Consider the following 22,551-nt stretch of genomic DNA (forward strand, 5'->3'; position numbering starts at 1 on the left):
TTATGTATTATTTTTTATGTTTTATTTTTTGTATTTTTTCTGTTGCCATTGTTTTTCTGGTGAGCTGTTGTGAGAGATGGGAGGAGTGAAGACGGCAATAGGGTAGAGCACATGAGAAAGTGGTTTGTTTTGTAAAACCCATATCAGAAGGAGCGAAGCATGAATATTAAAGCCATATGAGGCCTTGACAGAAGGAAACTACCTCAGCCAAAACCCAGTCTTCATGTGCACAGAAAAACAAATACAAACGCACTGAAACAGTAATGTACCTTTCTGATTTCATATCAAATCAACACGAAAACATAATGTCATTGGACCACCACCTTGATTCAGTTGTCAAGCTCTCACTCTCTCCAGAGTTGTAAGTTTTCCTGATGTGTTGTCGATCACTTTTCTCCACAAACACGTTTGTTTAGGCTTTTTGTGAAGGTTTTTGAGAGAGCAAATTTTCTTTTTTTTCTAATTTTTTTTCTCTCTATATCCCTCCCAGCTTCCTTCTCTTCTTCTTTCCTCCCCTCCCTCTCTTTTAAAACGCACATAAATACACTCCTAATGGAGCACCATTTTTTTCAATGTTCTGTTGTTACAGGTGTGACAAAAATAGTACCCAAAAACTTTGTTGAATTTGAACATGTTGAGACTAGAAAATTTTGTCAAAATTTTGTTGAGGAAAAAAAATCCATAGAATCCATACGGTTTCATAACCATATACAGCCAACAGTGTATCCAGGCTCTTTGTTAAAATGCCCTATCTGCATTTTAGTTGTAGATAATTTTTAGGAAACATTGTTTTTCTTTTTTTATATGATCATCATTCATGGAGCAGGGTATTTATGACTCTTTTTATTTATTTATTTTAAATATACATTTTCAAATATAATTATTTAAATATTTTAAAAATATAATTAAATAAAAACTACTACAAAATTCTATTTGGTGGGAAAATTTCTGCCAGCTGAATTTTGATTTAAATCATAATTGACTTGTCAGAAGTAGTAGTGGTAAAAAGTTAATTGTGGACCATGAAAGGACACACAGGCACATGGAATCCCCCTACATTCCAATGCCTTTGTATTTTTTTTTTGTGAGATCATTTACCTTTTTCCTGCTATCACAACAATGAGACTGAGAGAGAGTGAGAGAGATGGAGCATTTATGAAGTTCAATATATAGCATCTGAGCATGTCCAAACACACAATCTAAGATGTCATGAATAGTGCTTACTAAAATGTCATTAGCTCACGGTTTGATTTTCTTCTCCCTCCAACGGTTTGTGTTATTTCATTATTCTGATTTGACTGCGTGTGCCTCCCCTTCTTTTCTGTTTTTTAATGTCATCTATGATTGTCAGGGAGGAGTGCCAGAGACACACAGGCCAAGCACTATGTCTCCTCCTTGTCTGCTGATGAAGAGTCTTTTTTGACTCTTGTTGGAAGTTGATATGAAGTCAATGTTTTCCTTACACAATCAAACTAGAGACTAGCTTTTACACTGTATTGCACTACAGAGAGGGAACGCAAATGAGAAACGGCATAATGAGACATTAAAATGTCAAAAGAAATCATGTCGGAATTGTTGACTGTTTACTTGGGTGCACAGTTCAGTCATTTTTATGATTTAGTCAGCTTTTTTCTTTTCTTTTTTAAGTCAATTTAAAAAATGTGTACTTCTGCTCTTTCTGTAGATTTAATTTTCTACACTGTTAAACTTTTGTGCAAGTAGCTTATATCTGACCTCCTCTGTCTTTTTTTATTTTCAGCAGACATGTCCTCTCCCACCATGAAGAAACCAGAGAAGCCGTTATTCAGCCCCACATCCCCACAAGACTCTTCACCTCGGCTCAGCACCTTCCCCCAACACCACCACCCAGGACTGACCACTGTTGGCCATAGCGGTACAACTTTTCTAAAAATACTTCTCACAATCTTTCCCTGATCCAAACACATTCTGCTCAACATTCTGAATGCTTATTCTGCCTTACAATACTACTTAGAATTTCCTATTTTCTGTATGAGTAGGGAAATTTACTTTAATGTTATCTTAGTGTTAAAGGGACAGTACACCCAAAAATGAAAATTCATAATTTACTCACCCTCAAGTTGTTCCTAACCTGTATGAATTTCTGTTGAATGCAAATGAAGATAGTTTGATGCTGGTAAACAAACAGTTGCTGGTAGCCATTATAGTATGGAATGGATATTAGTATCTGCTGGGTTACAAACATTCTTCAAATAATTGTTGAACAGAAGAAAAAAATTCATACAGGTTTAAAGCGACACAAGGGTGAGCAAATAATAACATATTTTTCTTTTAAATTTCATATTCTATCTTTCTTTTTTACTTCCTTACAAAAACAGAAAGTATTTAAGGGCTAGATCAACACAAGAATGTGGATTAGGTATGTACAGTAATCAATGCTTTTATCATTATCATACCGCCACTAAGGCAAAAAAAAAAGAAAAAAAAGAAAAGCCCTCAAAATATGGGGTGCAAAGACAGTTTGTCACCAACTGTACGAAAGCATACAAAAAGAAGTTTGAACTGTTGAGAACTGTTGATCGGCACTTTCTGCAGACTAGGGTGTCTAACAACCCCTCTTTTTTATGGAAACAAAATATTCCTACTTTGTCAAACTTGCACTTTTTTGGGTGCGGGAAGAATTTCCTCCGATAGAGCTTACATGTCTAATTAGTATCTGTTAGTAAAGTAGTTGTTCTTACTTTGTGTGCAGTCATTTCCACCAGGAGTCCACCTCCGCTGCAGTTCTCGGCCCCTGCCATCCTTCCCCCGGCCCCCTCGCCCTACATCTCTCATGGCGCCATCCGCTACCCGCCGCACCTCAACCCACCCGACTCCCTCAAGAACTACATGCAGCCTTACGACCCGTCCAGCCCACAGAGCAGCCAGGTAAGTAGTGAATGCTCACGTACATGCACAAAGACTAACGTACATGTGCATTAACCTCGACCCTAACGCAATCATACATAATTAGTACAGTTTATCTGTACTGGAACCAAGCCTTTAAATCTTGTGACTGTGTGTGCATTGTCCACAAAACATAATAGATGCCAGCTGTTAAAATAGGGTTTTGGTTTAACATCTCAGTTGAAATGCTCCTTTTCCTCAGACGAGCAGACTCACATGTAAAGTATACTTGTGTCACGTGTGCCGTATGTTCTCCAATCATGATCATCGTGTTGTCACATGTGTTAACCATACTGCAAGCTAAAGCCGCTCTACCCTGTAAAACTAATGAGACCCTCATTGTAAGAGCACATGCTGTAAACACAAAGGTGCTTTAGCACCATTTCCTTCTTTTTCTGCCTCTACCTCTGGCTGCTTTTCTGTCTTGGTGTCTTTGGTTGTTCCCACTGCATCAAGCTCAAGTTTGATTAACAGGCTGCATTGTTTCAGCACAGTAATTGACCCAGTTTAGCTAACGAACACAAAATCATTAGTGGTTTTCTCTGTCGGCGCCTTGTCTAAATCAGCTCTGAGCCGAGTGTAGAGCCAAACGACGGCTCTCCATCGCTGTGGTGACTCTGTTTACCAGCAACGGCGTAAATGAAGTGAAGGGGAATGAAAAGAAAGAGGGGGAAAAATGCAACAACAAAAGCAAGTCAATAAACACTCCAACCAGGGCAGCCACTGCGCATTAGCACAAACACACATGCATTCAATGTGTCTCCAACTCTGTGAAAACTACTGTTACTGAATGTTTTACTAGAGTTGAGATTCCCTAAAGTATGAATTCATAAAAAACTACTCTGAATAGTTAGTATATTTATTGTGCTATTAAATCATTTAATACTATTATATAGGCCATGTCTTCATAATGAAGTAGCAATGAAATAGCAAGCAAGAAAGTAAATGCAAGCTTTTACCTCATTCCTGTTAATTGAAGGTGAGGCCATGTGGTGAGGCCACATTTTAAAGAACTTTCTGCATCTCTTCCAAGCAACTCAGACTGTCCCACTCATCTTAATTGGTTCCACAAAATCTTAAAAAAGGCCAAGCCTCTCCAAACATTTTGTTAAGGGGAAATTTAAACTGCTTTCATTTTGGATGATATTGTGGATGGTTAAGGGGCCGTTCACATACCGCGCCTAAAAACACGTGGAAAACGCTAGGCGCGCCGCTTTCTCCTTCTTTCCAAAGCGCTCAGGCAGTTGCGCTCCAGAGGCGTCTGCTGTTGCTAAGCAACCATGACCTGCTCTCACTATGAAGACGCGGAAATTTCAGCAAAGGATAAATGGATTTGCAGCACTAAAAATCGCTTGCAGTAGCTCTGCTACTAAATGTATTTCAAAATGGCAATCTATATATAGCTATGGTCAGCTGTTCCTTCATCTTGGCTGAACTTTCAAAGTTGTTACGGGAAAGGATGAAGGTGATTAGTTGGTTCTTGTCACATGACCCGCGGTGCGCTTGCGGCATTCTGAAAAGTTGAGATGTTTTTAACTCGATGCGGTGCGGACGCGCCTGGAAAAAACGAGTGCGTCGCACCGCGTGCGCGTCGCGACCGCGTCGCTTCCATTATGAGCGTGCATACCGCGCGCCTACATTGGAAATAATGAACTTGAGCGTGCAAAAGACGCGATATGTGAACGGCCCCTAATACTTACAGTTGCTTGAAAGCAGTTGATGCATATTTTGAATGAAAAAGTGTGGAATGTAAAAAAAAAAAACACACAATTTTTCCTTTATTATGGGTAATTCAGTAAAATTATTGTATTTACTTGTAGAGGGAAGTCGTGGCCTGGTGGTTAGAGAATCGGACTCCCAATCGAAGGGTTGTGGGTTCGAGTCCCGGGCCGGCAGGAATTGTGGGTGGGGGGAGTGCATGTACAGTTCTCTCACCACCTTCAATACCACGACTTAGGTGCCCTTGAGCAAGGCATCGAACCCCCAACTGCTCCCCGGGTGCCGCAGCATAAATGGCTGCCCACTGCTCCGGGTGTGTGCTCACAGTGGGTGTGTGTGTGTTCACTGCTCTGTGTGTGTGCACTTCGGATGGGTTAAATGCAGAGCACAAATTCTGAGTATGGGTCACCATACTTGGCTGAATGTCACTTCACTTCATTTTTCACTTCACTTCATTTTAGTATCAACATTAAACAACACTCTCCCATTGTTCCTCCAAAATATTTTTTTTTTAAACAAATATATTTATTAGTAATTATAATCAAAGTAGTGTAAGAAATATCTGCTGTAATTTGACTTGTCGGGAAACACGCCACTGATTGTCTGAGGGATTTCTTCTTTCACTGTGTGACTAAAGCAAGATCGTGATACTACTGAGTTTTATATCCCCACCGCTCAAACCGTAAACAAAGGGCTCATAGACTGGACGAGTCATAGCGCGCTGGAACTGTTACTCGGGAGAAACTGCAGGGAACGATAAAGGTCGTAAATATTTGCCGTTGCCGGGGTCCGGAGCTTAGGTGGGGGGCGATCGCTCTGCAAATAACACGGGGCATATAATCGGGTGGATGGGAGCCAGGATGTTTTTATGCCTGCTTTAATGCAGATTATATTACACCCTAATTAAACATTCTATTCACATTGGGGAACCCCATGGACACCATTCTCTTTCATAAAGGCCTGTTTGAGTTTTGAACTTAGGGCCCCGCTATGTGAATTCAGTCGAGTCTGTCTCCTGCAGTCAGGAGTGGAAGGAGGTAGACGCTCACTCTGTGTCTGCCTCTCCATCCTGTGTTCCCTCAACCCCCTCTATTTCTGGTATTTGTATAAACTTGGAATGAGTCATGAAAAATGCACATTCAGCTGTCTAGCACCTATGCCAGAAGATAGGAGAGCATCAAAAAATTGCATTAATGTGTTAACATGATTATTAGCTTAATTTAAAAATATGACACCATTTGGCCTGGTGTGTTAACGGACTGCTTTTTCTTTGAATGCCACAGCCGAACAGCAGTGGCCAGGTACTGGGGAAAGTGCCCGGTCACTTTACGCCGGTTCTGGCCCCCTCGCCCCACCATGGTGCTGTCAGACCAGTGTCTCTCTCAATGGCTGACACCAAGCCAATTACCACATCCTCAGAAGGTTAGTTAATCTCGTTTCTGCACTAACGTTAGAAATGTTATGAGAAACATTTCTTGTCACATTTGAAAATACTTTTTGTGGAAATTGTAATTCAATTAAAAAAAATATAGACCACAAACTTTTGAATACTGTCAACTTGTCAACACAAGTTGTATTAATATATTTAATACTGATTGAAAATGTGTGGTATATGTAGGTTATTCTGCTCCAGGCACTCCCACTGCCAACCGTTTTGTGGGACTGAGCTCCAGAGACCCAGCCTTTCTTCACCAGCAACAGGTGAGACATGACTCATCCCCTTTAGCTTTCTCTTTTATCCTCCCTGTCCCTTCCCCTGTTCTCTCAAATCCCCATCCAACTGTTCTGTATTCCCAACAGGGGTCAGACAGCCCATCAAATAATCTGGTCATGAAGTTTAGGCACTGTCGTGGCCCTGTAAAGATACAGGGCTGTTGAGAAATAAAGAGGAGGAAACTCCTGCTGTCTAAAGGTTTGTTTAGTGTCAGCATTTGTTAATCATCTGTGTCTGCTGGGCACATATAGCATATTCTGAGTCTGTCTGTTAGTCACTGTTACTGAGCATGTCTTTCCACTTGCTCTGTAACCAAAGTCACGTTTAGAGGCTTATGGTTTTTGCAAGTGTGGGTGAATGTCACTTTTACCAGGAATCTGTTGGTTTCCATAAATTCATACATACAAAGTCCAAATTCTCAGAAATAAGCTAAGACTAAACCTTTAATAACGTATTTCCATATAAATACTTTCTAAATTCAAAATGGCAAACCAACAAATAATGCCAGACATTTTCTCACAACTTTTTTTTTCCTTTCTGTGAGTCTGATTTTAGTGTATGTATGAGGTCACTTGCCCTCAAGTACACACAGGTGTCCTGGCAGAGTAATCACAGGTGCCTCACATTAGCTATGGACATTCTCCACCATCATTTGACAACCAAAAATTGTTCAAAGTGCCAAAATACTTTTTGGGGCTGCTGTAGAAATGTAGAAATGACATACATAATACGTAGTACATAATGCTTATACTCAGTATAAAGTAGTTTCAGACAGTCCGATTTCATTTCATTTTCAACCATTTAGTTTATGTTATAAAGTAATAGATGGATTTATACACAGCAAGGGACGTTTGTTGAACTTGAATTTTTATTGCGATCACCTCCTTTGAGACCCATTCCAGCATAAAATTTATCTTGTCTTGCTGTGTTAAAACTACTGTGGAACAATAGCTAGCATTGTCTTCAGATGGACATAATGATATACGGCTAAATGCAGTACTTAACTTGAGTGATTCGGTTTATGTCGGGCCTGGCTTATAAGGCGTTTATTGAAATGGTATTTTTTGGCAAAACATTTAGTATTGTAAAAAGAGTAACAGTATAGTGTGTGTGTGTGTGTGTCTGTGCGCATTCAACAGTCTTCTACAGCATGAAAGGGCTGGTCTGAGGCCAGTATTTTCCACCCTTCCCTAATTGAATTCATCTGCACACGGCGACATCATAATTAGTGGTTTTCTCTTGCACTGCTCCTCAGTTACAGTAATGGCAAGGCTCACTTTTATTGCTCTCTGGTTTGTCATCCTTGGATAGGGCCAAGAAATGCACAGCTCACCAACAGCGACAATGCTGCAGGCCTTACTTAATAAATACATAAACATGAGCCTGTTTTCTTGATTGAGAATGACTTTTTTAAAAATGCAGAAGTTCTAAGCGATGGATAGGAGGAGGAACTGACATTGATAAAAGCGATTTAGTGCATAAGCTGGATGAATAAGTGATTAAAATATCTTCTAGCAGGTATCGCATACAGGCATCGCATCTGCTGTAGTGTCTCATACGGCTTGCTTAATGCCTTTTGTTTTAGCTCTAGTTCACTTAAACAGGAGAGGGATCAGATGTAGACAGGATGATATATCAACCATCCATCATGTTTATATGAGCCGGAGCTTTTGTTTGTCCTTGAAAGTGAGAATTGTATAGCCAGTCCCGACCTGAGTTAACCTGCGGCCATAGAGCAGGCGCTTTCATTGTGTAAATAATGTCTCCCGTACACAGCAGCCTTTATTCTAGGTGATTTATCATAGGATATTATGAGATGTATTGACACCTGTGTTCCCCTGCTGGGCTTTTGTCAGAGCGTGTGGTGTGACACGTGGGGTGTATGGATTACAGCCGTCACCGTGGCGTCACCTTACCGACCTGTAGTGCTCCTTTCCCAGCATGCTGTGGGGCAGGGTGTTGCCTACAGCTCAGCTAGGCCGTCTGGAAACTGAGAAAGCTCCAGACGCTCAGCGGGACACTTTCTTTCTTTCTCTCTGTTGCTTAATGCCTCCTCTTATTCTCTGACTGTTCATTCAAATCAAAAAAAAATTTCTCTCTCCTCATTTTTTGTTCTTACATTCCTTTCTGTCCTTTTTTTCTTTTTCTCCCTTTCTCTATCCCTGTATTTCTCCTCTAGCATAGAGAGGGACTCTGTATATGCTCAAACACACCATCACTGTAATGACTCCATTACATAAACATTCATGCCTTGTCTTTAGCCTCCATATACTGGAGTCAGTAAATCAATCGGGTGTGTCCATACATAAATAATCACTCCTCCTATTGGTCTCATAGCAACTGTTTGAGCTTATTTCATTTATGAGAACCATCTGTATGCTTATATCCCCTATGTGAGAAGTTGAGAAGTTTCTCCATCACATACTGTGTTGTCTGTTGTCACAGCACACATGATGTGCGACGCTGTATGATTTGGTGCTCAGACAGTGAAGTGGCAGCTTTCGGATGGTGGCCACTAGAGTAATGGACAGTTTCCTGTGATAAGCCATTAAGAATATTAATCCAAAGTAGCAACAGTGTTGCAGAGAGCTGTGGCTGTGTATTCATTGTACCTAAAAAAGTAAGCATTAATGGTCAGATGACTTCGGCTTTTCAAAGGCTGACACCAATATATAGAAAGTAGGATGCAGAATTAAATTTAAGGCCAGATGAGACCTACAAAAAAAAATTCTGAATTTAAATAATTACCCCAAATTTATGAGAGGCCAATATTTGGCCATTTTTAGAATATCAGCTTCAGATCATAATTAGAACCAACTGGCTGATCAACATAAATGTGTATGAAGAATAAATATTGCTTGCTTAAAGTTCATATTTTAAATACCAATTTGATATTACTCACTACTCTAAATGATCAAGTTATAGAAGTTAATCATTTAATAAAGCAAAATGTGCCGATATATCATTCCAACCAATATTTCAGTGTTTATTTATTTATTTATTTTTGGCTTCAAAAAGAAATTAATATACAGCGTATTAATGTAATAGTGTAAAGATATATAGATAGCAAGTTCAGTTAATGAATGGACATGGGTTTTGTCTAATGATTTGGTGGTATGATGTTCGTAGAGCTAGATGTGCATATATATATGCATCAGACATATAGCAGATCATTTATTGACAGATGTCCTTATAGTGTGAACATCATGATAGCACTGTTGTTAAATCAAGTTCATTCACAACTTACTCCAAACCCAAACACACAGGGGAGAATGACAGATGAGCATTCATGCACATAACCCAGCAGCACCTGCTGTAGACTTATACCCCTAAGGTATTGTGCTTGTGAAAACACCAATGAGGAGAAGATTTCATTAGCTGCTTTCCCCAGGGCTTCTTTCCTTTCTCTTTCAGCCTTTCCCTTCCGTCTCACCCTAACCAGTGATCACAATCTTATTTGGCTTTATTAGATGCAAACATGCTAAAGCAGCCACAACTAACAGCTGTGAAGGTGCTAGCTATGCCGTGGTGTACCTTTGTGATATTCTGGTGCCAGTGACAGATGGCACCCGTGATGAGAACACCACCGACCTCGAGTCTAGAGCCTATTATGCATTTAATGCCAAAGGACTATGGCCTTTTATGTGTCAGTGTGGCGTTTTAGATGTTCCACTGAAGATGAGACTGCTACTAAAATTAAAGAGAATTCGGAAACATCACACTTGTGCTTAGGTTAAAATTCAAGGTATATTTGCAATATATAATTTATTTTATTTTTTTAACAAGCAACATTTTTTCTAGTTTTTCTTACACTTTCTAGTGTATATGTGGTTTGTGTTTTGGACCTGTTCAAACTAATCTGAAAACCTGAAATCACCTCTTAATTCCGACTCTTAATATCCTCAGTAAAATTGTACACTGAGGATACACACAATACAACACATCTAGGAGCCTTTCAGCACATATTGTATGAGTGAGTGTTTTTTCAATGTGTGAGGTCGACCAAAACAGGATGAAGGAATGTGCACTACCAAAACAGTCTGATAGCTGACCTCAGACTTTGCCCCAGTGCCATTGTTTTCTGGCTTCAGGTCACTCGAGAATGCGCGCTCTCTCTCTCTCTCTCTCTCTCTCTCTCTCTCTCTAATACACACACATGCTTATTACTAGAGTTTGTTAAAGTAGGGTTGGCAGTACTGACGGAGGTGGATATCCGCACACAGCAATGTGAAAATACCTCACATATTTTTCTATTACTCACTCTTTAGAACAAATCAAGCTTTAATGGAACTTAACTTTTTTCAAAAGTTTAAGTTCATAGAATCTAATTCTCTCCGTCAGAGAATTCTTTGATAAAATAATGAATGTGACTCGTGCTTGCAAAATTTCTCGGAACACACACTGACAAATTTTGAGTTAACATACAAATGAAAAATTATTTTATTTATTAAAAAGATTTTTGTTGAATTTCAGGTTTTTCACAAAATTACTTAATGAAGCCCTCGTCTAGCAATCCCAATGCCCCAAATAGTAATTAAATATCTAAAAGTGTCTTTATTTGTATGTTTTCTGAGAGGTGTACCCTTTTCTCTTCTCTCTTCATGCGCTGAAACTGACTGACATTTGAATGATGCACATAAAGGCGCTTCCGCTAGTGTGCGATACCAATAAATATACACACTGTATACACAGAATTACAGTATTTAATGCAAACATTATATGTTATCATAAACTGTTTGGGGAAAACATCTGATGTGTAACATTATATTAGATCCATGCAGTAGAGTAGGACTATATAGGCCATCTGTCTCATTAATCTAACAATAAAATAAAAAAATAAAAAATCACTGCTCTTGATTGAGCTGCTTTTGTAGTTTTAATAATCAATTTATTTGTGATGAACACACAAAGTGATTTTTACAATTTAATTATTTGTTTTTCTTGAATGCTTTTGTTTATATGTAAAATAAATAAAAAGTAATGCACTAGGCCTGTTTCTTTCTTTCTTATATTTGTTCTACTGTTGTTGTTTTGCATCTGTTCTGATTTTTAATAAGAAAGATTAAAAAAATGTCTATACTGTGATTACTAATATAGTAATTAATATTAAGAAAGGAAGTGGAGGAAAAAATGCAGCATTGCTAGGTGATTTTGCTTTGGAACCTTCAGAAAACTTCAACATGATTTTTCTCAGAACTGACTTTGTAGACTTCGTTGAATTCAAACGGGTGTAGCTCAGTAATTTTTCGTCTGAAAATAATATACATATATATATATATATATAACTTTTGACAGGACCCTAAGCTACAATTGAAGTTCCTATTAAGTGTTAAGAGTTGTTCACCTGATTTATGTTTCTTTAACCCAGGGAAATATCAGATTATCAGAATAAATATTCAGCTATTTGTGCCACCCAAAACTCTTCGGTGAGAATTGATCTTTGAAAATCAATTCACCTTCCTAGTTTTATTGCAACAGAATACAGATTTGATTTGGGAGTGTATAGGTGCTTTCCAAGAATGGCAAGAGCTATTGACAGTGTGCCAATGAATATTCAGAGAGTGGCTGCACCTGATGAAGGCTTTTTTGCCACTTTTGTATGTGGCAGGGTGGCATTAGCAAATGGAATGTTCCACTAAGTGTCAGGATTTACTCTGATGTTGTTTTTTGTGGATGGCTTCTCACACTTTCATGCATACAGCTTGTTGCATGCTTGTGTGTAAATACTGCAGGTGAATAGGGTAAAAAAAACAACTAATAGTTATCACCTTACTCAACCAGCTGATTGAATACATTGATAATTGCAAACATTTTTTGTATTACAAGTGTTCATTTTAAGGTTTAGATATACAAATTAGTATTTATTTAATGAAATATGCAGTCATTTACATACATTTCCAGTACAAATATAAAAAAAGGTTGATGTTGGTTTCAAAATTCTTCTTTACTTTTTTTTTTTTTTGACATATTAGAGTCAAAACTTTTTACAGAGGGAATTTTGGATATCTAATTTTAGTAATTCCACTATTCAGAAAATGTTTAGAACCGATTGAAAACACTATATTTTCACAATTTTGGGGGAATTAAACTATTGTATATAATAAACAAACAAATCCCGCTTTAAAAACATTTAGGATATGGACAGGAATAAAAATGTAAAGTTTGGTGTGTGTAAGTGCTACTGAAACAGAGATTTAAGGCTTATTGTAGGAGAAATTTTTTTTTTTGAAACAATGGCAATTATGTACAAATGTATTATTTAATTAATACATAATTAAAATTATGTATTGTAATTTAAATCTGTCGACACAAATAGATGAAAGTGCTGTAAATGAAACACTTAACAGTGTCTTTTGGATGTTTTGTTTCCACTAGTTTGAAAAAATACTTTATGAAAAGACAAGACTTGACAGGTGCATGAAAAAACTGTTTTTGCCTACAGTGTCTCCCCTTAAAAAAAAAAAAAAAAATGGTGTTTTATTCAATTTTGACCAAAAACAATCTGACTCTACTGACCAAGATTAGTCTCACATAGAATGTTTCAAGGTATGCTTTAGTGAAAAACGGGTTGCTTTGACAATTTCTAACAACAATTAAGTGATTGTAACTGCATGTGCATGTGCCTCCTCCCATTCCAGTGCATTCTGTGATAGATGAATAGCTTCCATGTAACCCAGCACACATTTTTGTATACTAACCCCTTCTTTTGCTTCCAGGATGTTTAATAATTAGACCACTAATGGTATTGCATGACACTTTTGACATTTTGATGGCAACTTTCTTTAATGGAATCTAATTGTAATTTAAATTAGGCCCAGGACGTAAGATTTAAGATCTAATTTAGAATTATTAATCCTGAACATTAGTGATGATGTTTTCTTAATCTATTCATGTAAGATTATCGTCAGATTTATGTAAGAATATATGTTGAGATGTGCTTAGGTCTTGCTCCAGGTCTTGTTGCATGCTAAATGTGTGTTAGTGCCGTTGTGCTAGCCCAGTTGTCTGACTGAGAGGTGTTTGATTGACAGCTGAGGATTTGTGACTGGCCCGTGAATCAAAACATCAGGTCATATGGCTCAGAGGAGGCTTTGGGGATTTCTTGGCAAAGGTAAACGTTTCCTTTATTTTCAACCCACCTCTCCATTAAATATTACCATGTACAACCTATATCTGCAATTGTCCAAAACCACTTCCAATCCTGTCCAGATCGAGCCCCCCTTTTCTGTGCTTTTGCACTCATCACAAAAAAAGAAAAAAAAGAAATAGAGAAAAAGAAAGAGAAATACAGACAAAAGCAGAAGTGTATTTGTGATTAATTTTGTTCATGTATTCGTGTTTAAGGTCATAAGATAAAGATGTGCAGACATGATAGAAAATTGAATGTACTTATTTGCATTTTGACTTCTAACTATATTTCCAAATGTTTTAGGTCCATCTCATTTGCCCTTCATTAAACTTTGGTTTCTCAAAGTGTCATAAAGAGAACTTCACAAACCTTTTTCACGCTGTTTCAAGACTGTGAACATCTGGATGAACAATCTGCGGCCAAATTCATAGGAACTTCACAGTGAAATAACATGAGAGAATTATTCGCTGAAATTGGTGGATTTGGTGGTTGTAGGTGCTACATGTGGATGCATTTAGAGATGCAGCTTTTCAATGGCTTTGCTATACTTGCATAAAGCAGTTATTGTTAGCATGCTAAAACACAGCACACTAGAACCATCTTTAAGTTTAATCTTCTGATTTATTCACCAAATACTTCTAAAAAATATTTTAGCAAAAGCTATATTAACATAAACTAATTAGATAAAATTACTGAGGTTGGATGACTATAGCCAGTCATCCTGATTTCAAAATTGTCATAAGACATAACTTCACTAAGATATGAATTTATCCTGTGTTAAAAACTATCATAAAACTATTTAAATGCTTTTGTCATTCACTGACTGTTAGTGACAGACAGCATTCGTTACAAATGGGTCTCAGAGGCAAGAGTTGCTTTCTGACACTTTATGTTCCATCTGCCCATCATAGACAATATTGTTTATGATTAATGGAATCAATGGAATCAATGAATTAATGAAATGGAAATATAATGGAAAGTCACACTTGGTCAGCCTCCTTTACATTTGTTGTCAGACTTCTGGAAGCAGGCTATATTCATCAACTGTTCTTCTTTATAACTAAAGTATATATCTATGTACAGGTGCTGGTGATATAATTAGAATATCATCAAAAAGTTTATTTATTTCACTAATTCCATTCAAAAAGTGAAACTTGTATATCATATTCATTCATTACACACAGACTGATATATTTCAAATGTTTATTTCTTTACATTTTGATGATTATAACTGACAACTAAGGAAAATCCCAAATTCAGTATCTCAGAAAATAAGAATATAACATAAGGCCAATACAAAGAAAGGATTTTTAGAAATCTTGCCCAACTGAAAAGTATCAACATAAAAAGAATGATTCTTTTTGCCTGAATTACTGCAGCAATGCAGCGTGGCATGGAGTCGATCCGTCTGTGGCACTGCTCAGGTGTTATGAGAGCCCAGGTTGCTCTGATAGTGGCCTTCAGCTCTTCTGCATTCTTGGGTCTGGCATATCGCATCTTCCTCTTCACAATACCCCATAGGTTTTCTATGGGGTTAAGGTCAGGCAAGTTTGCTGGCCAATTAAGAACAGGGATACGATGGTCCTTAAACCAGGTACCGGTAACTGTGGCACTGTGTGCAGGTGCCAAGTCCTGTTGGAAAATGAAATCTGCATCTCCATAAAGTTGCTCAGCAGCAAGAAGCATGAAGTGCTCTAAAACTTCCTGGTATACAGCTGCGTTGACCTTGGACCTCAGAAAACACAGTGGACCAACACCAGCAGATGACATGGCACCGCAAACCATCACTGACTGTGGAAACTTTAAACTGGACCTCATGCAACGTGGATTGTGTGCCTGTCCTCTCTTCCTCCAGACTCTGGGACCCTGATTTCCAATTGGAAATGCAAAATTTACTTTCATCAGAGAACATAACTTTGAACAACTCAGCAGCAGTCCAGTCTTTTTTGTCTTTAGATGCTTCTGACGCTGTCTGTTGTTCAAGAGTGGCTTGACACAAAGAATGCAACAGCTGAAACCCATGTCTTGCATATGTCTGTGCATAGTGGTTCTTGAAGCACTGACACCAGCTGCAGTCCACTCTTTGTGAATCTCCCCCACATTTTTTAATGGGTTTTGTTTCACAATCCTTTCCAGGGTGTGGTTATCCCCATTGCTTGTACACTTTTTTTCTACCACAACTTTTCCTTCCCTTCGCCTCTCTATTAATGTGCTTGTACACAGAGCTCTGTGAACAGCCAGTCTCTTTTGCAATTAACTTTTGTGACTTGCACTCCTTGTGCAAGGTGTCAATGGTCATCTTTTTGACAACTGTCAAGTCAGCGGTCTTCCCCATGATTGTGTAGCCTACAGAACTAGACTAAAAGACCATTTAAAGGCTTTGCAGGTGTTTTGAGTTAATTAGCTGATTAGAGTGTGGCACCAAGTGTCTTCAATATTGAACCTTTTCACAATATTCTAATTTTCTGAGATACTGAATTTGGGATTTTCCTTAGTTATCAGTTATAAACATAAATGTAAATGAAATAAACACTTGAAATATATCAGTGTGTGTGTAATGAATGAATATAATATACAAGTTTCACTTTTTGAATGGAATTAGTGAAATAAATCAACTTTTTGATGATATTCTAATTATATGACCAGCACCTGTACTGTAGTTAAAAAGAAGAACAGTTGATGAGTTCATTAATCAAAGAAATGAATGATTAACATCCTTACCTTCCTGAAAGTCAGGAAGTTAGAAAGATGATTACTACCGGGAAAGAGCAGAATTCCAGCTTTAGTGCAGCAGCATCTGTCTAAGGCTCACTGACAGGAGAGAGCTGCATATTTGCAAAGGTCACTGCTAAGCTTGGGTTTTCAAAGCTGAGGCAGTGAAGACTGTTTACTCTGGTTAATAACCTCATCTGCCCTTCTGCATTAAAGCTTTGCACTGATCTTGTTTGTTTTTTAAATAAATGCCTAAAAACACTAAAATAATTTTAAATTGAAATCAAGATCAATTAAAGAAAAAAATAATATTAATAATACTAATAATATTTCTTGAATCCCTTCTTCAGAGATAATGCATTTTACAGAGCTCACACATTTTATGTTGCTGCCTTAGGCTAATTAAATAAATATATATATATATATATATATATATATATATATATATATATATATATATATATATATATATATATATATATATATATATTGTCCATATCAGTCTACACTCTCCAAAGTAAAAAACTAATTTGTGATAACTTATTGTGTGCTTAGGGTGAATGTCTGTTGGAACCCACTGTAAGCATTATAACATGCAGTATATGCTAGTTTCAGTCCGGCGCCATTCGCATTTTCCCATCCAGCACCACATCGCTTAATTAGCAAATGCATTTGCACTCATTTTTGCGCCCATGGGCATGCTGGTCTAAAAAAGAGGCGTGTCCAGGCGCATTGCTGGCGCAATACTATTTTAAGGAGCTGAAAATAGACTGCCCCACAGACCAGCTCAAACCTGGTCTAAACTCTGGGGCAATGTTTTTTCTTTGTTATTTTAAGAGCGTATACGCTGCTTATTAAACACAGGGACGCACAGCAGCACACAAACAAGCCAAATATAAAACAATTGAAGGATTGCAATGCATAAGATTTTTTTGGCTAAATATATATTTATATTTACATTTATAGTTAAAATAGCAAAAGTGGATTTGGACACGCCCTGAGTGCACCTGCGCAGTGCGCTTTACACTTTGCATTTAGATCGTTAAAATAGGGTCCTATGTCATCGAGTCATTTATTCATTTATTTGATTCATTCAAATGGCTTTCAAATTCTTTCAGGAGTGAAGTAAATGGCTCTTTATGAATGGTTCATTGAATCATTAGGCTTGTTCGACTTGAAGCAGGTCATCACCATCAGTACTGTGCAAAGTTTTAGGCACTTGTATAAAAATGCTGTAAAATAAGGATGCCATCAAAAATAATGGCATAAATAGATTTGTATAAATTAACTTCTATTAACTAAACTAAATTAAATCAACATTTGGTGTGACCACACTATGCGTTAAAAAAAGCTTTGTCCTAGGTGCACTTGCACATTGTTTTTCGGGTAGCTTTGCAGGTAGGTTTCTTGAAGTGTCTTGGAGACATTGCCAGAGTTCTTCTGGATTTAGTCTGTCTCAGTTTGTTCTGTTTCTTCATGTTATTCCAGACAGACTGAATGATGGTGAGATCAGATCTCTGTGTGGAGCACTGGCTATTGTCCGACTCCCTGTGCAAACACAAATCATACTGGATTATTACAATTAGTGGCAAAAAATAATGTTTGGAAATGTAAACTGATATTTACTACTGACTTTACTACTACTTTTTTTGGAATATATATAATATAATATATATACCATACACACACACACAAATATATTGTGCCTATATATTTTGTTATTCATATATTATAGCATATATCATGCCACATATTTATGAGATTTTAAGGGAAAGCCATTCATTTTTAGAGTAATCACTTCTGCTATATGCGATCAAATTTTAGTGTAAGGTGGGCTTAATGTGAGCAATATGTCCCTGAACTATATCCTCTTTCTTCCACTTTTGCAGTCTCTCCAGGTCTCTGCTGTGGGAAATGACTTGCTCAGCAACTTCCTCACTGCAGTAGCTCTGTGGAAAAGCAAAGTCACACAGAACACACTCTCACTTCCTTCTCTAGGCATCAGGGTTACAGGCCCCTGCTTTCTTTCCAGCCCCCTTTCTGGCCTCCTAATAGACCACACGGAGTACGAGGGGAAAAAATGTTCCGTAGCAGTGGCTCATCCTTTTAAGATTTTTTTAATTTATTTTTTATGGCTAACATTTAATGAGCATTGAAAAAAAATGCACAGATGTTACATTTAAAATATTCAATAAAAGTTGACTAATTATCATGTTTCTTTCAACTGCAAAAAACAAAGGCAGAATGTGTGCTGTGTATTTCAGATGAAGACTAATGCAGCTGAAGAGATGACTTCAGGTCATTGACATTGGAAATGTGATTTGTCAGTTACATGGACTAGCAAAGCTGCAGTGTCGCAGTGTGATGCATGCCAGTCCACAGCTCAACACAAATTGAATTCAAGCCAGACTTGCTTGTTGCCATCCTGTAGGAATTGGGTCAGCAATCCATTAAAATGGCATTAGATAATCTAATTGAGTGTCTGATTCCAAAATGAAGCAGGCCCATGCTTTGCTCCTGCAGGAGGGTGGACTTTTGAGATGAGAGACCAATAAGTGATTCGTGAAGAATAAGAATCTGATAAGGAAGGAAAGATGTTTGTTCTCCCTTTTATCCCACATAACACCATTCTCCCATGTGAAAGGGGCCCATCACATCTGCGCTTGTCTGGTAGCCGGGGAAACCAGACAGTAGGTAACACCAGGCTGAACCTTGAACTTGGGAAACAAGGGGTAGTATCCCACTCCATGGCAATCCATCAGACACTGTTTATTGATGCTCTGCAAAGGCAAAGTTTAGGGCACTAGTGCATGAGACAGTTTACAAGCTTGATGGGTGGTAGTCTGTTTTTTTCTGGCCTATTAGTGATCCTTTTCCCGGATGCTTTTATTTCTTTGTGCTAACTTTCCCTGCCTAAGAGACCACTATGTTGTGTTGTGGGATTATACATGAACCAGCTTCTTAAATTCGAAAGTCAGAATTCTTTCAATAAATAAATAAATAAATAATTAAATTAAAAATCATATGTAAAAAAAAAAAATTACATTAATTGTATTAAAGAAAGAAATTAAATACTACATATTTAACATAAAGTTTTAACAGAAAGAAAACTCTTAATCTCACAAAGGTTGTAATTTATTTCTGTGATGGCAAATATAAAATTTCATTACTATATAGGCTATTGATAACTAATATCACTAGCTGCTACATACTACTTTATTTTTTCTGTCTGGAAGTAATTGGAGGAAAATATAATATATATAAATATGTTTTTTAAATGCAGTGCGTAATTGTAATGCCATTGGATTTTTTCATAGGAAATGACGAGACTCTAGTCATCAGCTCAAGTCACATGTAATTGTAACAAAGTCAAAATCAAGCCTTAAGTACTTTAATACTTAGCAAGTCAAGTCATAAATCCAAACAGTGATTTAAGTCTGATTTGAGCCTGACTCTTCTGGCCACATCTCTAAAACACTTAATCTCTTGTTTCCTGATGCATGATTTCTAGCAAGCTAGGACAGCAGAGGGGCTGCAGGAAAGAAGAGAGACAGAACCCAGTTAGTCCTTGTTGTAATATATTTAAACATTTTTAAAGAGAGTTTAGTCCACATTTGATTTGGTTTCCGTTGATACAAATTTGTGAATCTCTTTGTGACTCTTTCTCCTTAAAGTCTGACAAAATGTGCGCTGAAATCATAATTTGAAGCTCTGTTATTTAAACAAGATTTTAGGCATTGGCTGCAAGTGATTTGTGTAAATCTCAGACTGAAGCCTTAGCTGCTTTCAGGGTGACAGTCAGCCGTATAACCCCGGGCTACCTCAGGAAGAATAAAGTCACTGTTCCACATCCGCTGGGTCCCTATCCTTCACCAGCCACTGGTTTTAGCCCTTGTCTCCCCCTCAGAAAACAAACAACAAACTCCCAAAGAAAAGCACACAAAGCTTTGCACCTGCATCCAAAGCAATGAACCCAGGGAAAAGTCTTTGCACACAACAGTCTCCTTCCTTCTCCTTCAATCAGCCAACCGCACTCCACCCCTCCCCAGGCCTGTCCCTTTTCTTTTTCAGGGGCAAAAAAGACACCAGTTGGATGGTGGGGGGTAGGGGGGTTGGTGGGGGAGGGCGACGACAAAGAGGTGACTATGTGCACCAGGCACTGTTGACAGAGCAGGAGTACAGCCTGTAATCTGTGAGCAGAAAGATTTTGTTAGGCGATTGGGTGAGACAGGTATTTCAGACCAGGGCTGGGGTAAAGAAGGGGGGAATACCAGGGCTCTGGATTCTGGCCTGTCTAATTATTCGACACATGTACGCACCATTCAGCTCCCCTGTCCTCCCCCCAGGGAACAACATGCTGTTTGTCCACCCTAGTGCTTTTGCAGCCGAGATTCGCACCACGGCTCACAATAAACAGTCTCATGTTGTTGTGTCGTTAACATGCTGAATGCAGATAGAAAAGTTCTGTAGACAGTCTCGCTGACTTAACCCTATTGATCTGAAAGTGGGTGTCAGCTGCAGGGGGCTGAGATGGGAGCATGTTCTTGGGGAAACTTCCCCCATGCATTTGCATTATGGGTGCTTTGTTTCTCTGGGATATCCTGTTCTCTGACACAATCCTGAACTCATATTATTTGTGTGTGTGTCCATGTGTGTGTTTAATGGAAAAGGGTATTTTTCAAAAGAGGGTGGAAAAAAAGTATAGATTTGACATGGCTTTTTCATTAACCATTTCAGATTTAATTAATTTAATGTTTAATGATAACTATAAATAAACATTTAATGTAGTAATGTAACTGTATTTTAAAACTATGTATGTGTCATGCCCACAGTAAGGCATCTAGAGTTACTTTGTAACTCTATTTATAATATATATTTATAATATATATTTATAATAAATACTGTAAGTATTGTTTGTGATTAGTTGTGATCAGTCTAATGAATTTATCTTGTGCAATATATTTGATTTCTTTTTTAATAACCCTCATAATCTGTCTTTCCCCTGTGTGTCTGCAGTCCTGGTACCTGGGCGAGCTTAATTCCATTCCAAGTGTCGAACGGGACTCCGATTCTGCCAACAAATGTCCAGAATTACAGCATAAACATCATTGGTGAGCCCCTCCTCCAGGCAGAATCAAGCAATTAAAGGGGGCCTGAAACTGGACCCAGGAGATACAGGTCCTCGGACAAACCAGCAAGCAGCACTTATACAATCGACATGAACCTTTGTCCCAGGCTCTCAAGAACATTGGCATAGTGCAGTAGAGTGAGTTGGGTCAAAGTGTTCTCTTCTGATATGAGCCACTCCACGCCAGTCAGTCATTGTGTAAGAAAGTCCCTGAACTGAGATACTGTGATCTTTACCATACAAACTTTAGATGCCTTACTGTATATGCATGACATTCTCTTGTTAGTGTTTCTCTTGTTCTCATGTCACGATTACTAGTTTTACAAAATGATTTAGAAGGGGGCAATCACACAAGGGCTGGCTGATTGGATGGTTTGTAAAGCAGGCTGCAATTGAAATGAACTATCTTCAAACAAAGGCTCATCGTATTCGTTACATAACCATAGGAACAATTTTCAATGAACACTGTTTCTATTTTCATATTACCCTCAGAATTTAATTTGCCCATGGTGCAAAATCTTTTTAATATGTAATCATGTAAATCCTGTACTAATGTTCTTTTAAGGTAAAGGTTGGATTTTCCTATCCAGAGTTAAGAACTCTAAAAACTTTGTTTTCCTTCAAGGAAAGAAAATGCCTGAATAACTAGGTAAGAAATACTACCCTTTTTTTAATTTACTTCGAAAACAATTTTGAGAAAAATAAGTCAATATCTCACAAGAGGCAAGTGCAATTTAAATGATTTTACTGAAGGGAAGCTATCACAGTCTGTCTGCCCTAAGACTCTAAAGGAACGGGGAGTAAATGTTAACTTAACAAAAAATTTTAATAAAAAATAATTTAAGTGAACCTCAATCAATAAAAAAATAAAATTGCATCCTTGATTCGGGACACTAGGGAAAGCTGAGGGTAGAAGAGGAAAGTGGGATTGACAGTGAACGTGTACGTGAGCATAACTGAACACGAACAAGACAGCACTTACTTTGAGCCGTACCCAAACATGCGGGTAGTTTTTTTTTAAATTTATTTATTAAGATTAAAACATAAAGTCGATGAAAAAAAGACTCAAACACACAGCGTGTATAAAATGGCTTTTTTTTTTTACATATTACTCACCAATCTAGTATGCATGTTTATTCAGATGTTGGCTTGTAAAGCTACTGTTTACATTTGATATCATGATAAAACAAGAGGATTGCAGGCTGGTGATGTGTATGTGTAAAG

The 22,551-nt window shown here is 37.8% G+C and overlaps 1 protein-coding gene across 5 annotated transcripts in view; it reads left to right on the forward strand.

The window, feature by feature from the left end:
* Positions 1–22,171, forward strand: part of LOC132124895 (nuclear factor 1 B-type-like) — an 89,247-nt gene extending 67,076 nt beyond the window's left edge. For 4 of the 5 annotated variants that reach the window (XM_059536049.1, XM_059536065.1, XM_059536057.1 and 1 more), the window contains exons 7-12: positions 1,760–1,894; positions 2,732–2,907; positions 5,928–6,066; positions 6,263–6,345; positions 13,390–13,469; positions 21,216–22,171. In XM_059536049.1, coding sequence (XP_059392032.1) covers positions 1,760–1,894; positions 2,732–2,907; positions 5,928–6,066; positions 6,263–6,345; positions 13,390–13,469; positions 21,216–21,345 — 743 coding nt within the window. In that variant the 3' untranslated portion in view covers positions 21,346–22,171. The remainder of the gene's footprint in view (positions 1–1,759; positions 1,895–2,731; positions 2,908–5,927; positions 6,067–6,262; positions 6,346–13,389; positions 13,470–21,215) is intronic. The other variant, XM_059536081.1, reaches the window with a different exon arrangement.
* Positions 22,172–22,551: the final 380 nt, after the last annotated feature.

The sequence above is a fragment of the Carassius carassius genome, chromosome 3, assembly GCF_963082965.1.
Source record: "Carassius carassius chromosome 3, fCarCar2.1, whole genome shotgun sequence".
Classification (NCBI taxonomy): domain Eukaryota; kingdom Metazoa; phylum Chordata; class Actinopteri; order Cypriniformes; family Cyprinidae; genus Carassius; species Carassius carassius.